This window comes from Dermacentor variabilis, chromosome 3, assembly GCF_050947875.1.
Source record: "Dermacentor variabilis isolate Ectoservices chromosome 3, ASM5094787v1, whole genome shotgun sequence".
NCBI classification, from domain to species: Eukaryota; Metazoa; Arthropoda; class Arachnida; order Ixodida; family Ixodidae; genus Dermacentor; species Dermacentor variabilis.
Window position 1 is genome coordinate 214,672,313 of NC_134570.1, and position 16,178 is coordinate 214,688,490.

General features: G+C 48.1%; 1 protein-coding gene across 4 annotated transcripts in view; it reads left to right on the forward strand.

Annotated features, from left to right (window-relative positions):
- The window catches only part of LOC142576634 (tRNA pseudouridine synthase-like 1), an 87,356-nt gene that overhangs the window by 41,726 nt on the left and 29,452 nt on the right, over positions 1–16,178 (forward strand). The window contains exon 5 of one of the 4 annotated variants that reach the window (XM_075686847.1): positions 2,047–2,440. The exons of the other annotated variants lie outside the window; for them this stretch is intronic. Coding sequence (XP_075542962.1) covers positions 2,047–2,425 — 379 coding nt within the window. The 3' untranslated portion in view covers positions 2,426–2,440. Of the gene's footprint in view, positions 1–2,046; positions 2,441–16,178 lie in introns of those variants that run through there. 4 annotated transcript variants of the gene reach the window in all.

A 16,178-nucleotide genomic window follows, 5' to 3' on the forward strand; every position in this document is an offset into this window, starting at 1 on the left:
TGCCCCAGTTCATTAATTTTATCACTTTCCATACTTCTATGAAAAAAAGAGCTGCAACCAAGCTTGCCTTGGCTTTTTTATTTGCAGGCTTTATAATGGTTGTGGTCAACAACAAATAAGGTGCTTTTCGATTCTTCTTGTCTGCACTCGTGGGCACACAACAAATCGCAAGCAGCAACGATAGTAGCCACATTTACACCGATACGTTAGAAGTGTACCCTATTCATACGCAGATGCTTGTAACACAGCTAAGATAGTCACCCGCCCATAGCATAAGCGTGCTGTATTAAGATAGTGAAGACAAATGCCGCAGTTTCCGTAGCGTGGCCGCCATGGGTTTCTGTTACTGACAGCTAAGCATGCCCACCTCTATTTCTGTGCCCTCAAAGTGATCATGGCTTCGTTACTGCCGCAAACTTGCGGATAGTAACGATATTATTCATTACTGATACAGAAGAGACTGTTTAAATGTGCATAATGTACTCACGAGATGAAAAAAAATTTCGTTCGGTGCGTTCGACTTGCTCTGCCAGCTTTTTTGTTTTGATGTGCCGCAGTGTTACAGCGGCAGTCGGCTATTTGTTTACCTGTTGTCATCCTGCAGCACATGCAGGATGAAAAAAAAGAAAGGTTTTCTTTTCGCCGGAAATTTAACCCGCTTATTGATAGCACCCCTGAATTTGCATCAATTTTTTTGCCAAGAAAGTGCGATCATTACGCAAGTAAATACGGTACGTCACCTCTCCGGCTGGAAGCGTGGCGCCTGCGAAGCAAGGTGCAAACTGCGTTTGCTTTGAAATTTCAGCTCTTTCTGCAGCGTGTAATGATCTAATACTTAGCAGACACAATCGTTAGCACGCATTGTATGCACTGTGCTTATCAGCTCAAGATTGCCAGACCCGGGGAGAGGCCCTTTAAGAGAACTGTGTGTAGAGGTGAAATGTGTGAAAGTGGTGCATGGGCAACATTTAAAGAAAAGCAATTCGCTTTCAAGAACATGGCGTAGAAAGCCGACCCATTCCAAACAATACCATACATAATATATGATAAAAACATCTGATTTCCTAGCATTTAAATTTTAAGAGCAACAAAAAGGCACAGTTTTGACCTAAAGGTGAAGCACCGACTGTGATGGCAAATTAGTCGATAACTATACGAAGTAAGGATAGTAGTTTTATAGCGCATATAAACTTGTAAACATTTGCTTACTAACTAAATTAACAATGATAGAGTGTGTAAGTGGGACTGAACGAGGACGTAGGAAGAAACAGACATACAGAGACAGCACTGTTTTTGTGTGTCTGCTTCTTTCTACATCCTTGTTCAGCCGTACTTGCACATTCTATCATAGATATCAAACCAACTAGCCCATCAACGTGTTTCAACTAAAGTGACAAGTACGGTGTCACGCGTGCACAGGTAAAAATGAACACATTTCGCTCTATGAGCGGGGAAGCTTGCTGTCAAAATTCTGGAGTGACGAATCGCAGCAGCAGCAAGCGAATTGGCCTTCGTGCATCCCTCGCTTCAACGCGAACGAAAGGTCGAAAGTACTGCGCATGTGAAGGTACAGGCACTGTGCACACTCTGCAAGCGTCGCAGATCGCTTTGAAGATGAGGCCCGCGCGGGCGCACACTTTGGCCAAGTCGTAGATCGCTTTCAACACAGGCGCTCACACAGCCTCTTCTCAGCTGCCAGAGAAGAACCTCGCATCCCTCGTGTTGCCCCTGTGCCTCGCACGTGACAGAAGAGGGCATGCTTCCGGGCCGCCTTCCTCACTTGCACACACACGAATGAGCAGCATTCACTGGCTCACCCTTGCACGCTGTCACTCGCACATACATCATATAGCATGCTGCGATTTTATTGCCCTTGGACTGTACGGAACCTCATGGCGACGCCGACGGCAGAAATGCGCCTTGTCAGCAAGCTGAGATGGCTGATATTTCGTGGCGTCAACAGTTACGTGTACAGAGTAACCTGTGTGCACATTGAGGACAGCCGAAAGTGCACGAAATCACGAAGGCCTACCGCCTGGCTCGCAGGACTCTCCCACCCCCGCACCCGAGACTGAGTCGGGCGGAGGCGGTAGTACTGAGACAGCTCCAGCCCGGATCGCCACCGAGCCTGAAACTGATGAATCGCATGTACCTCGAGACATATCCGACAGATATGTGCAGAGTCTGCCGGAGGGAGACCGCAGACTACACGCACATTTTGTGGGACTGCATTAAATATCCAGAAGACGCTAAATCAAGAACACTCCCACCGCGGCTCGAGGCAGCCGCGAAGAGCTACGACCGAGACGATCAGCTCTGGGCCGTCCAGCAGGTCCCCGAGGCGCTCGAAAGGCACGGACCCAGCGAGCCGGCAACGACGAGCGGAGACCCGCGCCGAGTAACGGCAACTTCGAGGATGACGTAGGCCCTCGTCGGGGCGCGCGAGCGCCCTACTGCAGGCATAAATAACGTTTCTCCAATCCAATCCAATGAAGGAAACACATCACCCAGAAGAAAGCTATGCAAATAGACATTTTGTTCTCCTAGGCGGCATACTAAATTTTGTGCAGCTGATTGTCAGACTCATTAGTCGGGATAGCAGCCACGAAACATGGCTCGGTGTTTATTGCACGACGAAGGATATCTACATACGGGTGCCTGCGTTCTGCAAGTGCGTGCGCGGCTCTAGACAGCTGTGACTCCCTCTCCGTCCTGCCTGAGGGGTTGAGATCACTTCAACGTACTTAAAACAAATATCTCCTATATAAAGTCCAGCTTCAAGGAAATTTCACTTTGGCAAAGTTGGTTACAAATGAGCAGCGTATATGCTATCATAGCAAAATTGGCACAGACAGAGAGAGAGAAAGGAAACATCTTTTATGAGAATAAGGATGGCTTGATTTGCAGAAGTGGTTCCCGCTTCACGGGATGTGGGGCTGGTAATATTGTCATTTTGCTTTTTAACAGCCGACAAATATTGCCAAAGGAGACGGCCCATGCACACTGTAGTTCGATACAATGCGAGGCCCAAACAAATTCTCAATGTTTTGAGCTAGCTAATTCTCAGTGTTCTGAATTCCATGTTATTTCTGCGAGTGAGCGGCTTTTTTGCGAGTTTCGGTGTCGATAATGTCCTACCTTATCCCAGCGCACCCCCCTGTGTTTTAAGCGTAATATTTTGTACGAAGGTTTTTGTTGCCTATGCTTTCTGAAACAAGGCCACTTTCGCTGCCTGTAATTTTGATGCAGTTGTTCTTCAGAGAAATGGAACATAATTTAAGTGATAAGGCACAATGTTTTTTCTTTCGTCTATGGGACAGCAATCCCTCTTTCAACTCTAGTGAGTCCTTCGCCCCATTGCCCCTCTCTAACTAAAAAAACCTAGGGCTGTTATTTCATTTCTCAGCCACGATTATAGAGGCAGGCCTCTGTAAGCAGGGTTAGAGAACTATATGTTGCTTGTTCTCAGGGACGCATTAATAACTTCCATTTTAGGTGCATTCCATGCTACAAGGAACGAAAGTTTTTTTTTTTACATAACACAAAGACATGCGCATGGTCGTACTTATGTTGTCCAAAGAATAAAAGGATTATAGAAGCGGTGATTTAGCAAATGAGCAACACATTGGTAAGTTTTAGGAAGGAAAAATAGAAAATATGATATTTGGAGAGCACCACTGGAAAACCAAATCTTGAGTTCTGTGTTTCTGCCATCTGGGGGAGACTGCAGAACTAAATGGGTGTTTACAAAAATGTATATATCTATCATGGGACACAGTATTGAACCACTGCCAGTAAGACGCAGGACGACATGTGCATGTGATTAAACCACTAGGCCATGGCATCCAACGATACTGCAATGATACGCTTGTGTTTATCAAGATTCCATGCAAACTTGTATGACTGTGTTTCAAAAATCACTTTTGGAAACTGTTATGCCACGTGTAGAGAGAGTCGAGATAGACATTAATTGGAAGCTGAGTCTCCAGACTACATACAATGTACCGGCTATTACGATACATGGTTTAGTTTTACCACAGCAACCATTTTTGTCTCGAAAATCGAGTACAACTTTTCATTGTTTCCATAGGCCTCCATTGCTGAATCATTAACCATTCTGAGAACAGAATTGTTCACAGCATATTCACTGCATTTGTCTCGCGTGGCTTGTCTCCAAGAGCCTGTGTATCACCTGCCTTTTTCAATAATCGTCTTTGACCGCAAAAACTTGTCAAAATGCTGGACTGTGAAAGCCGCCATCGTCGGCTCACCCTCGCACGCTTTCACTCACAGCCTACGGGGACCGTGGTAATGCCCTTGGACTTTATACGGAACACCATGATGACGACGATGCCAGAAACGTGCCTGGAATGTCCATATATTTGCTATCGCAATAAAGCATGATGTTGCGCCGAAATGCCTCAAAATGAGCAAATGCGCGTTATGTGTGTGGCCGCAATGGGTCTTCAAATGTGCATAGCACACATAACCAATGCGGCTTTATATATCGAACTTCATTAATCGCTAACCAATAATTTGGGCTCCACGGGGATCGCCTAAAAGTCCGGATAATCGAGAGTCGGAAATATCAAATTCGCCAGAAAAGAAGTTCCTTTATTCCACGAGTGGCTAAAAAAGTGCCGTATTCTTGGATGGCCACTTTAGGAGATATGTTCATTTTGATGGGATTTTGCGTCACTAGCGTCAGACGCGCCGGCGTCTACAAGCAATGCCACTTTTGGCACTGCACACCCACAGGAACGCTATAGTCCATCAACGAGTCCAGCGTATAGTGGCAGAAAATGTCCGGAAAGTATCCCCTACAGGGATCATCTAAAAATAAAGCCACAGTTTGCCAATGCGCGCTCCAGTGCGCACGTACGCTTGCCTACGATATCTGGTCAGTCCGCATCTCTACCATGGTCATGCTGTTGTCGCAGATACTACACGAAAGCACAATCAATGCATGCGCCGAATCTTCAATATATTCAATAGGGATGCCTCTTCCGGTGCCACTCCTTTGTGCTTTGTTAGTGACAAGAGCAGTGCTCCGCCTGCATTATCAGTGGCATCAGCCACCTGCAAATGGTGGAGGGTAAGGGTGACGTATAGAATCAAGCAAAATGCATTGCTAGAAATCGCGGCCCAGAAGTCGACCACACTATCATTTCCGAATGAGGGCAGGTTTTATTAGCAACAGACACTGTCTTCATCGGCGCAGACATCGAAAGTAGCGTTGGTGCCACTTAAACAGCTTGAAGTTGCCACGACCATGTCGCTATTTAGCACGTCAATGAACAAACGCTGGACGTGCGTAGCCAGCACCGCAGGACGCACGAGTGGCTTGCCGGGGTCTCTACGGTTTGAGTGCTGTCGGTGCTGGGTTAACTAGTCTCCGCTAGTTTTGGTTTGCAGGAGGGGTCGGCGACATGGTTGACCACTATGCCGCGTCAATGCCAGCGATGTATCAAAGACAAAATATATCGCTACTTCCGCTCAACTCGGCGGTGAAATTAGCATGCGATCGGGCAGGCAGAGTCTGAATTATTGAGTGACGTGCCTTAAGGTATCCGAAATTTTGGTTGTACTTCTGCATTAATAATGCAAAGAAGGGGTAAGGTGTGTAGACACAGACACAATAGAAGTGGACAACACGGTGTTCGTGTTGTCCACTTCTCTTCTCTTGTGTCTGCAAGCCTTACCCCTTCTTTGCATTATGAATCCTTACCAACTAGCTCAGCTTTCTGTCGTTCTTAGCTTATGCATTAAATTTATAGGCCACTGATGGAGCTTCGAAGTAGTCCGAATAATCGAGCTTGTTTGAATTGCTGGTTTCCACATACTCGGTGGGCACGAGTTGTGAATCGGCCAGTTGCTGAACAGAGGCTTCAATTTTACGAGGAAAAGCAGATCATTGAAAAGTGCCTGGTGTCGCCTAGATCAATGCTTGAGCGTTACAAGGGGGGCTCATCAAGGCTGGCCTGGCTCGGAAAAGCATAGATGACATTGAGTCAGGCCAGGTATTTCGGACTGATTCTAGAGCCTTGCTGAAAACATGGATCATGTGGCTGCTGGTAATGAAAAATTCATAAGGTGTAAAAGGCAATGTCTAAGCAGCTTCACTCATTTTCAAGTAAACTAATTACAGCAAGCTGTGTGAACAGGTTTGTTGTCTTCATTTAAATTAAACAAATACTGAAATTCAGGTTTCACTTTTTGTTTTGAGAGGTAGACCAGCATTGTTTTACAGCAAGCACATGCTGTCGGGAATAACACTTGTCAATTTTAAGTGTTCAAAATAGCTTGGGACGTGTCCAGCAGTTGGCATTTGTGGTGTCCAGCCTACCACAACAGTGTGTTTGTCAGGTCGATAATGCGCAGCGAACAGAAGGCATGCACTGCAACCTGCCTGCCGGCTCATCTCGACCTGCCACGCACCAACGAACCTGTGACAATAAACGTCGCATTCCCACCCCACCCACTGGAAACTTGACTACTCCTTCATATGAACTACACAACACGATAACTGGCGACGAAGGTGGGATTTGAACGTGTCGAGTTTGGAAGGCAAGCATTTCCGAAATTCGCTCGGTGAAGAAGACCGTATTTTTGCAGTGTGAAAAGCTAGTGGCTGTCGTCATGACTGGGGCTGAGAAAGCAGCGACGCACTTCGCCGGGCGACTGGGCTAGCTGGAACCCTTCGACGAGTCCGCCAGCGATTGCACTCCGTACGAGGAATGGCTTACGTCGTTCCTGATTGTCAATCGAGTACCCGACAAGGACAAGGTACACGCCTTCTTGTGCTTGATTGGTCCCATGGCCTACGGATTGTTAAAGTCAATAACAGCTCCAGAACTGCCTTCTTTGAAGTTTTGAAGTCCTCAAGAAAGTTTTGAGCAACCACCTGTCCCCAAAGCCATCCCTCATTGGAGAGCGGGCCAAGGTTCACCGTAGGTGTCAACTGGAGGCTTTATAAACTGTTGCAAACATGGGAGTTTGGAAGCGCCCTTGATGAGTTTCTTCAGACTGCTTTGTGTGTAGCCTGCTACGAGAAGACATTCAGCGAGTGCTTTTCACGAAAGATCACCTTAGACTTCCGTCAACCAAAGGACCAGGCAGAGTTCCGTAAAGGCTACTCAACAATAGACCATATTCATACTATCAATCAGGTGATAGAGAAATGTGCGGAATATAACCAACTCTTATATATAGCTTTCATTGATTACGAGAAAGCGTTTGATTCAGTCGAAACCTCAACAGTCATAGAGGCATTATGGAATCAGGCTGCACACGAGCCGTATGTAAAAATACTGAAAGATATCTATAGCGGCTCCACAGCCACCGTAGTCCTCCATAAAGAAAGCAACAAAATCCCAATAAAGAAAGGCATCAGACAGGAAGATACGATCTCTCCAATGCTATTCACAGCGTGTTTACAGGAGGTATTCAGAGACCTGGAGTGGGAAGAATTGGAGATAAGAGTTAATGGAGAATACCTTATTAACTTGCGATTCGCTGATGATATTGTTACGTAAGAAGACGCAGATGAAAAGCTATATACAAGTATATTTACAACGTAATACGCCGCACTTGGCCAAGAGGCAACAGCCCGCGCTAGCCTCTAATCGTTGTCGTTGTCTTCTTACTGCTCGCGTCTTCGTCATTGGTAATACTATTCCGTAGCACTACCCCCGGCGGCAAAAGCGCCGTCCCAGAGCGACTAAAGGCCGGACTCGGAAGCAGTGTAGTAGGCCTTGAGCCTACTGACGTGCACGACATCACTAGATGCCAGAGTAGATGACGAGGTTGAGCTCACAGGAGCAATTTCGTACGTCACAGGCGTCACCTGGTGCAGCACGCGGTAGGGCCCTGCGTATCGCAAAAGGAGCTTTTCTGAAAGTCCGACGTGACGAGAGTGCGACCACAAGAGCACGAGCGCACCAGGCGAAAACTGTACGTCACGGTGGCGGGCGTTGTAGTGACGCTGCTGAGTGGTTTGCGAGTCCGTCAGTCGAGCACGGGCAAGCTGGCATGCATGGTCGGCGAGGGCGATGGCGTCGCGCGCATACTCGCTTGTTGAGATAGAAGCAGGAGGAAGTGCCGTGTCAAGGGGCAAGGTCGGTTCGCGACCGTAGAGTAGATAAAAGGGAGAAAATGCGGCGGTGTCGTGCCGGGAAGAATTATAAGCAAATGTGACGTAAGGAAGGGCAATGTCCCAGTCGTGGTGGTCCTTGGCAACGTACTTGGACAGCATATCGGTAAGAGTACGGTTTAACCGCTCTGTGAGGCCATTGGTTTGAGAATGGTATGAGGTAGTCAGCTTGTGTTGAGTGGAGCAGGAACGTACAATGTCGGCGATAACTTTCGATAGGAAGTTACGACCACGGTCAGTGAGCAGCTGTCGCGGGGTGCTATGAAGTAAGATAATGTTACGCAAGAGAAAGTCCGCGACGTCAGTGGCGCAACTGGTAGGGAGAGCCCACGTGATAGCGTACCGGGTGGCGTAATCAGTTGCGACGGCTACCCATTTGTTCCCAGAGGATGACGTGGGAAAGGGACCGAGGAGGTCTAATCCAACACGAAAGAATGGTTCAACAGGGACAGTGATCGGCTGGAGATGACCGGCAGGTAGCACCTGAGGTGTTTTCCGACGCTGGCAGGTATCACAGGCAGCAACATAGCATCGGACGGAGCCAGCGAGAATAGAAGCGGCGGCGGACGCGGTCATACATGCAGGTTACGCCAAGATGTCCTGCAGTAGGTGCGTCATGCATCTCAAAGAGCACAGTCTGTCGTAGATGTTTTGGCACGACAAGAAGATCAGATCCCTCAGGGAGGAAGTTCCTTCGGTACAGAATGCCGCCCTGGAGGACATATCGGCGAACGGACGCGTCGGTAGGTGTAGAGCGCAGACGCTCGATGAGTGCTCGCAGCGGTCTCGGTACTGCTCATCGGCGATGTTAGCGAATGCAGACACAGAGAAAATGCCGTTGGCGGTACTACTGTCGGCGTCGTCAGGCTCGTCTACTGGGTAACGAGACAGGCAGTCAGCGTCCTTGTGTAGTCGGTCAGATTTGTAGGTGACAGTATATGAATATTCTTGGAGGCATAAGGCCCAGCGACCAAGTCTTCCTGTAGGATCTTTCAGTGAGCATAACCAGCAAAGCGCGTGATGGTCTGTGATAACGGAAAAGGGTTGGCCATATAAGTATGGGCGGAACTTCGCAACCGCCCAAACTAGGGCCAGACACTCACGCTCAGTGATGGAATAGTTGCGCTCGGAGGGTGAGAGGAGCCTGCTGGCTTAAGCGTTAACACGGTCGTTGCCGCACTGGCGTTGTGCCAGTACTGCGCCAATTCCGTGACCGCTGGCATCAGTACGGACTTCGGTAGGCGCAGAAGGATCGAAATGGGCCAGAACGGGAGGCGTTGTGAGAACGTCGATTAGATGCGAGAATGCAGAGGCCTCGTTATCGCCCCACTGAAAAGGGGCATCTTTTTTCAAAAGCTCGGTTAGTGGTCGTGCTATGGCCGCGAAATTTTTCACGAAACGGCGCAAGTAGGAACAAAGGCCGATGAAGCTGCGCACATCCTTGACACGCTTCGGAACAGGGAAGTGCGTAACAGCATGGATCTTGCCTGGGTCCGGTTGCACTCCGTTCGCGTCAACGAGATGCCCAAGGACGGTAATCTGGCGACGGCCGCATTGGCACTTCGATGCGTTCAGTTGCAGACCGGCGCGACGAGAAACATCCAGGACTGCCGAGAGGCGCTCGAGGTGCGTAGCGAACGTTGGGGAGAATACTATAACATCGTCCAAGTAGTACAGGCATGTGGACCATTTGAAACCATGAAGAAGGGAGTCCATCATGCGTTCAAAAGTGGCAGGAGCGTTACATAGACCGAACGGCATCACTTTGAATTGATAAAGACCGTCCGGAGTAACAAAAACAGTCTTCTCGCGGTCGAGATCGTCCACGGCAATCTGCCAGTAGCTGGAGCGGAGGTCAATAGAGGAGAAGTAGCGAGCACCATGGAGGCAGTCAAGGGCGTCATCAATCCGAGGTAGGGGATACACGTCCTTTTTGGTAACCCTGTTAAGGTGCCGATAATCCACGCAAAAGCGCCATGAGCCATCCTTCTTTTTTACCAGCACAACAGGTGATGCCCATGGACTACATGACGGTTCAATAATGTTCTTGGCAAGCATTTTGCGAACTTCGGTGTGAATAACTTGACGCTGAGCCGGTGATACTCGATACGGGCGGCGATGAATAGGATGGGCATCGCCGGTATTAATGCGATGTTTAACAGCTGTAGTTTGGGCCAAAGGACGATCGTTAATGTAAAAAATGTCGTTGTAGGAAAACAGAACGCGGTAGAGCTCACGAGCGTGCTCGGACGGCATGTCGGGCGCAATCATTTTCTGTAAGTCGGCGATGGTACAAGTTGTCGACTGCGATGGTAGAGGAGGATCGGCTGAATTGTCGTCTACCTTAATAGATGCTATTGAGTGATCCTCGAATGAGCAAAGCTGGGCCAGAGACATCCGGCGTGGCAGCACTTGTGTCGTCAAGCCAAAATTGACCACTGGCAGGCAGACGCAGTTCGCTGTAATAGATAAAACGGTATGAGGTACCGTGATCCCGTGTGTAAGGAGGACGTCTTGCATAGGAGCCGCGATATAGTGACCGCAGGGCACTGGTGGGGATGACACTAGGTCAACGTAAGTCAGTGCCGAAGGTGGCAAGCGAACGAAGTCGACGGAACTGAGGCGACTGGGGTGTGGTTCAGCGGGATCCAGAACAGGCAGGTCGAGGCGGAGAGTACTGGCGGAACAATCGATGAGAGCAGAATGTGCGGAGAGGAAGTCTAAGCTGAGGATGATGTCGTGGGGACAGTGGGCGATGACTGTGAATAGCACAATTGTGGAGCGATCGGCGAAGGAGACACGGGCGGCACACATACCAATTACGGGGGCTGTTCCGCCATCGGCGACACGGACACCATGCGTCGTGGCGGGCGTGATTATTTTTTTCAGGCGGGTACGAAGGTCAGCGCTCATTACCGACAAATGCGCCCCAGTGTCTATAAGAGCAGATACAGGAACACCGTCTACTTTCATGTCAAGAAGGTTCAGATGAGTGGGCAAGGTCAGTGGAGGATTTGGCGGCGTAGGGAGCAATGCAGCGTCACCTCGAGGCGCTGCATCATCTGGTTTCTGCATCATCTGGTGAGCGGCGTCCGAAGGGAGTCGGCGAAAAGGAACGACGGGGCTGGGGAGAGCGAGATTGTCGTCGTTGGGGCGAAGGTGAACGAGAATAGGGGCAGTTCGGCGCAGGAGAGTCAGTGGCGGCATTATCGGAGCGTGCGGCATAGGGACGAGAAGGGCCACCTGAGGGTCGAGAGTAGGCAGTATAAGCAGACCGGGTCGGGTAAGTCCAGCGACTTCGACAGTGCCGAGAAATGTGCCCGATGCGACGACAGTGAAAACAGATGGGCTTGTCGTCAGCAGTGCGCCATTCAGATGGGTTGCGGAAACGTGGTGGGTAAGAAGATGCGGGACGGGCCGGTATCGAAGAAGCCGGATGGGTATCAGGACGATAGGCCGAGCAGATGGTGTGAAGGCCCATGTTTTCGAACTCTTGGCGGACAACTGCCTGGATCAGGGAAACGGTGACTGCAGGTGCGTTGGTGGGGCTGAATTCGAAGGCAGCCGGATAGGCGGCCTCAATCTCACGCCGGACGATCTTGGTAATATCGCCAGTGTTGTTGGGACGAGGAGCGTCGGCACAGGAAGATGTCGCTGGGGTGTTGGGCAAACGGGCAAACTGCTGGTCGATACGTCGGCTTTTAGCGAGTTCCAGGCGGCGGCACTCTTTTATAACAGCATCCACTGTCGCGACGTTGTTGAATACGAGCAAGTTGAAGGCGTCATCGGCAATACCTTTGAGGATGTGGGATACCTTGTCCGACTCAGTCATGATCAACTTTGCGGCACAGGGCCAAGACGTCCTGAATGTACGTGACATAGGGCTCTGTTGACGTCTGCACACGGCCGGAAAGCGCCTTCTGCGCGGCAAGTTTGTGACCGTAGGGGTTGCCGAACAAGTCTCGGAGCTTTTGTTTGAGCGAATCCCAACTGGTGAGCTCATCTTCGTGCGTCCGAAACCAAACTCGAGGTGTGCCACCGAGGTAAAAGACTACGTTGGCGAGCATGATAGTAGGGTCCCACCGGTTATTGCGACTGACGTGTTCGTACAGGCGAATCCAGTCGTCGACATCTTCCCCATCTTTACCCGAGAATACGCCAGGATCACGAGGAGCAGGGAGAGTGATGTAGGTCGTCGAAGTGGCAGCAGGTGTCGGGGGCGGCTGAGTCGAGTTGTCATCGCCGGGAGCCATGAAGCTAGGCTCGACGTACCGTCCACTGCGAAGCTCCGTGACGAGGTACAGGGAATGTCCACCTCCACCAGATATGTTACGTAAGAAGATGCAGATGAAAAGCTATATACAAGTATATTTACAAAGTAATACGCCGCACTTGGCCAAGAAGCAACAGCCCGCGCTAGCCTCTAATCGTCGTCGTCGTCTTCTCACTGCTCGCCTCTTCGTCATTGGTAATACTATTACGTAGCAATATTGCCTTGCTTAGTAGCTCAGGAGACCAATTGCAATACATGCTCACTGACTTGGAGAGGCAAAGCAGAAGGGTGGGTCTAAAAATTAATCTGCAGAAAACTAAAGTAATGTTTAACAGTCTTGGAAGAGAGCAGCAGTTGACGATAGGTAGCGAGGCACTGGAAGTGGTAAAAAAATACATTTACTTTGATCAGGTAGTGACCGCGGATCTGGATCATGAGACTGAAATAATCAGGAGAATAAGAATGGGCTGGGGTACGTTTGGCGGGCATTCTCATATCATGAACAGCAAGTTGCCATTATCCCTCAAGAGAAAAGTGTATAACAGCTGTGTCTTACCAGTACTCACCTACGGGGCAGAAAGCTGAAGGCTTACGTAAAGGGTTCTACTTAAATTGAGGACGACACAACGAGCTATGGAAAGAAGAATGATGAGAGTAATGTTAAGGGATAAGAAAAGAGCAGATTGGGTGAGGGAACAAACGCGAGTTAATGACATCTTAGTTGAAATCAAGAAAAAGAAATGGGCATGGGCAGGACATGTAATGAGGAGGGAAGATAACCGATGGTCATTAAGGGTTACCAACTGGATTCCAAGACAAGGGAAGCATAGCAGGGGGCGGCAGAAAGTTAGGTGGGCGGATGAGATTGAGAAGTTTGCAGGGACAACATGGCTACAATCAGCACATGACCGGGGTAGTTGGAGAAGTATGGGAGAGGCCTTTGCCCTGCAGTGGGAGTAGCCAGGCTGATGATGGTGATGACAAGGTGCAAGCTGAGTCGCAAAAAAACATTCAAAAGCTATTTTTGCTGTGGTTTGCCAAAACACAGAAGTGAAGTGTGTCCCCACTTCGACGCAACCTGTTTTCATTGCAATAAAAAGGGCATATCCAGAGAACGTACCAAACTGGTGGTGAGACCTTTTTCGGAGAAAAAGCAGGTGAAAAAGAATATGAAGATGCTGACGGTTGTGTCGCAGAAAGCTTCGACCCTCAGTCTAAACGGTGGGTCGGCAGCTCTGCTCGACCCTGGCACCGTACCAATGACCATTGACGCTGTCTTGGTGAACGTGGAGCTAGACACGGGAGCAGCTGTTTCCATCATGTCAATGACGCAGTTCCGTCAGCTTTTTCCTTCGGCTGTACCGGAGCCTACTACAGTTAAACTTCGTACCTATACAGGAGCACTGGTACGACCCCAGGGGGTCTCCTCGATCAATGTGCAGCGCAGCGACCATTTTGCAAGTCTTCCACTGTACATCGTGAACCAGAAGGGACCACCTCTACTGAGCAGGGAGTTGCTCCACGCCGTCCGGCTGGAGTGGTCGAAAATTTGGAACCTGAACAACATTACAAGGTCAAACACTACTACTTATATGAGCGTTAAAAAGAGGCTTGACGCATTGCTGGCAAAGTATCAACCCCTTTTCAAATACAAGTTAGGCGCAACAACGGAAGGGTGTGCCGAGATTCCTAAAACCCAGGAATGTTCTGTTTGCATTGCAAGAAGCTTTCGATGCTGAATAGGCTGAAATGGAACAGCTGGGAATTATATCGCTGGTTACAACGTCAGAGTAGGCTTTGCCGGTGTTATGTCAGGTTCTTGGGAAAATGGATGCAAGGGCAACCCTGGTGCAAATAGCACTTTGCTGGAATTTTGAGTAATGCTCACTACACTCCTGAGTTTCTTAAGATAAAGTCCACTGCAGAAAAGAAAAATCTTTGGATATCACTGAATAGTACTGAGCCCTATAACTGTCCTTTTACAAAAACTGAACTCTTCGATACAATCGTAGGGACCCTTTAACAAATTTGTTGGGTCCCAAAAGTGTGTACTTTGCAATTGTATACATTCATTATGTTAAATAAACTTTCAAAGTTTCAAATCAATTTAGGGAAGAGCCATTCAGCAGGTCCGGCAAACATACACTACGAAATGCTGCAACACCTACATATGAACACATACGACACAATCCTTCACCTCTTGAACAGGTTGTGGGTGGAAGGCTATTTTTCAAAAGCATGGAAGAAGGTGATAGTTATACCACTTCTAAATCCTGGAAAGGAACACTCTGAGCCGAATAGTTATCGTCCCATTGCTTTAACCAGCTGTTTAGGAAAAACATTTGAAAGAATGGTTAACAAACGGCTTGTGCACCTTTTGGAAAGTAACGGGTTACTTGATCAGTACCAATGTGGCTTTAGAGCCAATCGCAGTGCAATCGACCAATTAGGTTAGAAAGAATAAGTGAAACTCGTCCAAAGGCAACATTGCGTCTCCGTTTTCTTTGACTTATCAAAAGCGTATGATACGACGTGGAGACATGGCATTTTAATGGACTTGCACGGATAAGGAATAAAAGGGCACATGCTTCTGGAGCTATCTGGAGGACCAAATTTTTCAGGTGATGTTTGGAGCAACTTTCTCTAACTTTTTATACAGAAGAATGGAGTGCTGCAAGGTGGAGTATTAAGTGTTACACTATTTTTTAATGAAGCTCAACTCAATAACTACAGTTATTCCGTCTTTCTTAATGTATTCTTTATATGTCGATGACATACAACTTTGCTGCTCCTCTTGTAATATGGTTACTTGCGAGTGCCAACTCCAGTTGGGCGTAAAATCTATAGTGCGATGGGCAAATAAAAATGGTTTTAAATTTTGCACAGAAAAAACAATATGCGTACCGAAGGCTCACACCGGTCTCAACATTACATATTAAAGGACAGCAAATCACAGTAAAGAATAAACACAAATTTCTTGGTGTAATCTTGGTGTAATGTCTGAAACATGGCTAACATCAGTAGATGGCAATCTATTTTGTCTACCAGGATATATCAGTGAATATAATTACCGCGGGGTTCAGCGAAGTGGTGGATCTGCCATTTTTGTGAGTTCGTCGATTGCTTACACTCGTCGTCATGATCTTTCGTTCAGCAATTTGTTGTGCGAGTTTGTCTGAGTGAAGTTCGACCGGAATGTCCTGTCACTCAATAACTGGAATAAAATCCTGGAATTCATTTATCGTTCCCCATCATCGTCGTGTTCAGACTTTTGTTCACAGCTAGAAGAAATGCTCAGCGTCTTAACCAATGAAAACAAGAACATCATCATTTGTGGTGACATTAACATAAACATACTTAATCCCAACTGTCAGTCATGCTCTGATTATACCAACTGCTTATTTAGCTATGATTTCTCTTCCTTGATCGATGTTCCAACCAGGTGCGACACTTCTGGTTCTTGCACATTGATAGATCCTGTATTTTCCTCGTCATCTTCTGAATATACCACTGGAGTAATAAATCATTCCATTACTGACCACTATCCTTTGTTCTTCTTTCTGGGTGCTGCAAAACGTACGTCCACGGTACTGGACACGGTACTGTAGTATGATTTAATCAGGCGTGCAGCTTTGCCGTGGTAGCCATAGTATAAAAATTTCTCATTTAGAAGGGAGTGGTTTGTATGGTCAAAGGCTTTGGTAAAGTCTGCAAAAATTCCCAAGACCAATTTTTACTCATCAACAGCGGTTA